Here is a 6,763-nt window from a genome sequence, read left to right on the forward strand (position 1 = left end):
CCTGATCCATGTTCCTCAGTACTGACCTGGTTTAGGGAACCCCTAGAAGTAGGCATTGGCATATTTTAAAAGTAAAGAAATGCTAACATTTATGCTTTCTTGCTATAGAATCTGTTCGAAATACCCCCAGCACTGACACCATGCCAGCCTCCTCATCTCAGACATGCTGTACTGATCATCAGGATCCTGAAGGTGCTACCAGCTCCTCTTACTTGGCCAGCTCCCAAGAGGAGGATTCAGGCCAGAGCCTGCCTACGGCCCATGTTCGCCCTTCCCACCCATTGAAGAGCTTCGCTGTGCCAGCAGTCCCACCCCCGGGACCTCCCATCTATGACCCTGCGTTGCCAAGCACACCATTGCTGTCTCAGCAAGGTGAGTGAGAAGAGCAACACCCTGGAGGGACTTTTGGCTCAGATTTTGGACAGAAATTTCTCCCTTTTTTAAAAGAATAGCAAAGCAAATATCCTCCAGAGCTTTTCCCAGCAACTTAGGATAGCTGTGTATGTCTTTACAGTGAGTACATGTGTGCCCCATCTTTGAGAATGCAGTCAAGCCATAGCATAATGTTTTGGTAAGCAAGGGCTGACCTGTTGAATTGTGTTTTACATTCAGAATCTTTGGTGTTAAAACCCAGTGACGTGGATTTAGGCAACAGATCTAGTCTGCCTGTGCAGACTGTTCTAGGCCTGCAGCCTAGGAAAGAGCCAGAGAGGCAAGGACTCAAAACTAGCAGCCTCAAGATAGAGCTCACTTGCCTGGCTTCACCCAGCTCAACCACAGATCCTAGCTGTTGCTTACTTTGATAGTTTGTTTTAGAATAAGTCTATGGTTCTCAAACTGTTTAGTCTCAAGGCTTTTTCATATCTTTAAAGCTGTGGCAAACACAAAGAAGCGCTATCTTCATCTAGGGTATATCTCACCAATATCATATTAGAAATTAAAGCTAGAAATGTTTTCAGTGTTTCATTAATTCATTTAAAATAGCAATAAATTGGGGCTGGAGAGATGGCTAAGTGGTCAAGGACACTGACTGCTCTTGCAGAAGACTCGGATTTGAATCCCAGCACCCTCACGGCAGTTAACAACTGTCTGTAACTCCAGTTCCAGGGGATCCAACAGGCTCTTCTGTCCTCCTTGGGCATTGCACGACACGGGTGCACTTGCCTACATACAGACAATACACGCATACACATAAAATAAAAATAACAATAATAAAAAATGGCAATAAATCTATCATGTTAAGCTAAATAGCATATTTTGAGGAAAGAGTGTCATTGTCTGATGGTTTTTCCAGTCTTTCTGTCTGGTTTAATGGAAAGCAACTAGAATCGCGTATCTGTTCCTGCATTTAATCTGTAGCAGTACAATAGTTGGTAAACAGAAGAGTACTTTTATAGCCTTTCCAGATACTCAGGGGCATTCTTTTTTGGAGAAAAGGACTCCTATATTGCTCCAGCTGGCCTAGAATTCTCAGTCCTCCTGCCCCAGTGCTGGGAGTAAAGATGTACCACCAAGCCCAACCTGGGAATTCTTTTTGATACTACAGAAAACTGAGCAAGGTGTAGTTTCTTCAAGGTTTGTGTATAATGTGGCATCTGTAGGCATATCCATGGACTCTGCACACATCTCTCCATTAGGACCCATTGGCCTAGCTTGCACTTTGGATATATAGCCCTGAAATAATACACTGAACATTTGGAAAATACTGGCGCACTAACTTACACAACTTCTCCAAATACTGACACATTTCTTTGTTCGGCATATAAAAACATTTGTTAGTGCCAGCATAGTAAGCTAAGAAGCTATCAAAGTTATATAACAAGTCACATACCAAGTTCTTCAAAATGGTAATTTTCACTTAAAACTTTGATTTTTAACATTGCCTGTAAACACTGTCCATCATTTTCCTAACATTGATAGCTCACTTTCAGTTTCTGGAAAATATCTGAATGACCCATTTCTTAGTCCTCTTTGAACTGAAAGTGTTCTTCCATGAAAGGACAGCAACTCATCTGACAGTTCAGTCTGTCTCAAGCCCTTCTTTGAGATGGTGCAGTGCTTGGTATACAGCAGGAACACTGCATTCTTTCCTTTTGTTATATATAGCATTTAAAAGGTGGGAAGTCAAAGGTAGTAAGGGTAGTAAGCCACTGCCTTTGTTGCTTATGGGCTGACAAATTTGCCCGCTGTTGTTATGTACCCTCAGTACGAAGGCAGCACTGTAGAAAGGTAATTGATAGTGGTATCATGAATAGAACTTTGACTCCCAGGCATTCTGTGAGAAGTCTGTGGACGACCACATTTTGAGAACCATTAGGCAAGATACTAGATTTTTTAAGGCAGTGGTCTCTGGCTTCCTGAGTACCGTGCTGCCTCCCTTCCATCTTGTTTCAGTAACTTCAGAACAGGATGGCTACTGGGCCTGTGTGTATCCCTTACACTGAAGCAGCATTCAGACCTTCAGTAGCCCACTGAGGCGTGGGGGTGCAATCTTAGCCACAACCTGACAATGCCCTTTGCCCCTCAGCTCTGAACCATCACATTCACTCAGTGAAAACAGCCTCCATCGGAACTTTAGGAAGGAGCCGGCCTCCTATGCCAGTGGTTGTTCCCAGTGCCCCTGAAGTACAGGAGACCACCAGGATGCTGGAAGACTCCGAGAGTGTAAGTTCATGGGGCCTTCGGCTCAGCCAGGACTTCCCAGGGTCTGTGAGCGTGCTGTTGGGCTCAGGCATAGAGGTGAAGCAGATTCACTCATTCAACAGGTATTTTTGGAGTATCTCCACTGAGCTAGGAATGTGCTGAGGGTTTGGTTTGATTTCATGCCCACTCTGATGTATCTTAAAGTAGCTTAGCATCCCATTCCAGCCAGTCACACACACCTTTCCTTTCAGTTCCGTGCTTTCTGATTGGTCCTCTCTTCCTGCCGTGAAGAACATGTTACATTCTTTCACCCCTCAGCTCTACTCAATGGCGTTTTCTGAGCAGAATGCTGGAAGAGGAGGTGCCTGAAGTTGGTTTCAAAATGAGCTCATCTGTACTCTTTCATCTTCCTTTTCTTTTTTTTTTCTTTTTCATTTAATAACCACATGATTAGAAGCAGCATTTCATTACAGCTTTAACATATTCAGTAACGATTTCTAGAGCAAGGATACATCTCTTTCAAAAGTGGCTGTAAATTTTTAGGTTCACAGTTGAATTAATATGGTTATACAATATTGAACTCAGTATAAACCCTGTAAGACATAAAATTGAATGAGTTTTTAACCTTTAAAGAAGATCTCCATTTGATTTTAAAGTATGCTATTTCCTACATTTTTAATGCTACTAATGCTTAGATGTTTGCACATGTGTCTTTAATCTCTATGTGTCTGATTATTGCTAGTCACAGTCGGTTACACTCAGATCCTTGGCACCTGAGTAAAGTCATCGGGTAGATTTCACTGGTAATGTTTATCACCTCTACTAATTGACATGAAGTAAATTTTTATGCTTCCTCCTCAAATATGCCTTTTTTTTAATTTGTTGATTTTGTGTGTGTGTATATCATACAGAACATCCCACATAATCTTATTCATCTATGTACCTACTTCCAAAATGGCACCCTCCCATAGCCTCCCCACTCCCACACACTGGAGCCCATATACTCTGTCATCTCTGTTACTGTCCACCGTGTTTTCGAGACCCCCGGCCCTCCCCACTCCATTCACTGAGTCTAGTCAGTCTTTCTAGATTCCTTATTTTAGGAAGATCAGCTCTTCCCCAACTAGCAGCAATCAGTTTTCAACATTCCTGGAGATAAGATTGGGGTCTGTTGTTCATTTTCCCAGTCCTATGCTGGGTTATTGTCTGGGAGTCTCTTGAGTCATCCTGGCCAATAACTCAAAGGAAGGTGTTACCTGTCTGGCATTGTTTCTTGTTATGTAGCCTTTAGCTCTTTGGTTATACTTTCCATTTGGGTGTTTAACCCCCTACAGTTGGCCCAGATAAACTAATTTAATTTTACTCTAAAGGTCATTTGAGGATCTGTTCCTCAGGGGTCACATAGGCTTGGGAGGAGCCCCTGGCTCCCTTCTTTTCCCAGTTCCGTCTATGTGAAGATAAGTCAAAGGTCGTGCTCGACCATGGCTGGCTTCGCTTGGAAGCATGGAGGAAATGTTTCCTCTGTGTTGACCCTCCTCTTAGTAGACTGGACATTGGTTCAGGTCCATCTGGTGGAGTCTCCACGGCCTCCTTGATCAAGAGGACAGGTGACTCACCACAATTACAGGACATATTGAGAGATGCTCATAAGTCCCCTGGAACTTAGTCAACCTAGGAGGGCAAGGAGCAAAAACTGTCTTTTATAGTCCCTCTGTCCAAATTAGTATAGGCTGTTAAACATCCAAGAAGGTTAGTTCCACCAGTCTGGTACTTTAATGCTCCCAGATAAACCTTGCCTAGACATATATTACATTTTTTGATCTGGTTGTATGTATAATTTGTCAGTTTGTTGTTGGATTAATATGGTTCCCTCTGGCTTTTTAAAACTAGCTAGGCATTATTTATCTTTCTCATTGTCTAACCTTTCCACCATGGTTTCCCCATTTAAGGTGCCCCTGATTTTCTCATTTCTCCCTTACTAATACCCTTCTCCTATGGTCCCACCTCTCTTGAGCTCCTTCTTTCCCTTTATCCCTTAGGTTCCGTGTATAACCTTCCCTCCTCCCGTCCCTTAAAATAACTCCATTTTTATCCATATCTCCCTTATTAACACCTGTTTCCTAATGTTCTTCTCTTTCAGATTTTTCTTTTCTTTTACCTCCTTGGTTCCTTTTCATTATCCTGGTTCCTGTAGTTATGTCTGGATAATACTCACTTATAAGGATTTGGTGCTAGGATCCATAGATGAGGGAGAACTTATACGTCGTCTTTTTTTTTTTTTTCCTAAGTCTGTGTTACTCCACTTAGTATAACAGTTTCTAGTTCCATCCATTTACCTGCAGATTTCATGATTTCATCTTTCTTTACTGCTGAGAAAACTCCATCGTCTAAATGAACCACATTTTCATTATCCACTCGTCAATTGAGGGACACTTAGGTTGCTTCCATCTCTTAGCTATTGTGAAAAGAGCAGCAACAAACATGGATGTACAAGTGTCTCTGCAATAGGATGAGTTCTTTGGATATATGCCAAGGAGTGGTATAACTGAGTCAAATGGTAGGTTCATTTGTAGTTTTTTAAGAGTTCTCCACACTGCTTTCTGTAGGGGTTGAACAAGTTTGCAGCCCTACCAGCAGTGGATGAGCATTCCTCTTTCCCCACATCCTCTCCAACATTTAGTATCACTTCTACTCTTGATCTTAGCCAGTCTGACTGGGGTAAGATTCTTAAAGTGGTTTTAATTTGTATTTACCTAATTACTAATGATGTTGAACACCTTTTAAGATATTTCTTGGCCATCTTTATTTCTTTTGAGAACTCTCTGTTCAATTCCTTAGCCCATCTTTTAATTGGGTTACTTCATTTCTTGATTCTTTGTTTTTTGAGTTCATTATATATTCTGGATATTAAACCTCTGTCAGATATGTCACTGATGAAGATTTTCTCCCACTCTATGGGTTTTCTCTTCACTTCCTTGGTTGCTTTTTCCTTTTAAATCCCAGTAAACATGTCTGCATTTCCAGATACAGGGTTCTCTAAAGAGAAAGCTTGAACCCAGAGGTGCAGGAACATACAAACTGCATTGCTATGGCAGAACTATAGAAGAGGAAAGCAACAGGGTCTGGCTTATGAGGTTATCATGAGCTGGGGAGTGTATGTATGTCAAGAGGAAGACACTGTGCTGTGTCAAGAAATGACATCTTTCTTGATGGCCTTGGGGTATATCCTGCTACTTCTGACTTTGCTGAGCCAGGCTGGGTTTTATTAGGCCAGCTTTCCAGGATAGTTTTGGCCCTGGCCACTTGGTACTCCAGGCTCTCTTTTCTGGAATGCCTCAGATCACCTCCAGTAATGGTGTTCTCCTTTCTGTAGAGCTATGAACCAGATGAGCTGACCAAAGAGATGGCCCACCTGGAAGGACTAATGAAGGACCTAAATGCCATCACAACAGCTTGACGACCTTCACCTGGATGTGACTTCAGGCCTGCATCTCGAAGTCTTGGAACTTAACCTTGAAAACAAGGAGTTGTACAGAGTATGAGAGGACAGCACTTGAGAGCACATAGTGAGCCAGCAGACCATCCAGTGCCTCCACTTGGGGCAGGCTCCAGGCACAGCCACCTGCCTTCTCCTGGTCAGTATGGACGACACCTGTGTTAAGGCAGCTTCCCTTTGCCTGCTGATACCCTGCAGGACTGGGCACCATGGGCCAAAATTTCCTGTCCAGGGAAGAGGCAAGAAGTGCAACCTGCCTTTCACTTTGTGGTCAGTGGCTGTGTCTTCGTGCTGCAACTGCATCACGTTTATGGAGTGTAGACTTTGGCATTTATGTACAGTTTTGTGTCCTATTTTATTTTACCTTAAAGAAAACACTATCAAAAGCCAAGGAAGTCTGTGATGTTCTCCACAAGTGGTTGACATTTGACTGCTTATTCCAGTTACTTGTGGAAAGTCATTGACAATGTGGGTTGTTCCAGGGGTTGGCTTGTTTTGGGTTTTGTTTTATTTTTATTTTTTTATTTTATTTTATTTTTTGTCTTTTTTGACACAGGGTCTCCCTGTAGCCCCAGCTGTCCTGGAACTCACTATGTAGACCAGGCTGGCCTCGAACTCACAGAG

General features: G+C 42.6%; 1 protein-coding gene across 10 annotated transcripts in view; it reads left to right on the forward strand.

Annotated features, from left to right (window-relative positions):
* The window catches only part of Neo1 (neogenin 1), a 205,589-nt gene extending 198,838 nt beyond the window's left edge, over window positions 1-6,751 (forward strand). For all 10 annotated transcript variants that reach the window (XM_029565066.1, XM_029565070.1, XM_008836447.3 and 7 more), the window contains 3 exons: window positions 109-372; window positions 2,528-2,664; window positions 6,017-6,751. In XM_029565066.1, coding sequence (XP_029420926.1) covers window positions 109-372; window positions 2,528-2,664; window positions 6,017-6,100 — 485 coding nt within the window. In that variant the 3' untranslated portion in view covers window positions 6,101-6,751. The remainder of the gene's footprint in view (window positions 1-108; window positions 373-2,527; window positions 2,665-6,016) is intronic.
* Window positions 6,752-6,763: the final 12 nt, after the last annotated feature.

The sequence above is a fragment of the Nannospalax galili genome, unplaced genomic scaffold (assembly GCF_000622305.1).
Source record: "Nannospalax galili isolate Female #2095 unplaced genomic scaffold, S.galili_v1.0 scaffold54, whole genome shotgun sequence".
In the NCBI taxonomy this organism is placed as follows: domain Eukaryota; kingdom Metazoa; phylum Chordata; class Mammalia; order Rodentia; family Spalacidae; genus Nannospalax; species Nannospalax galili.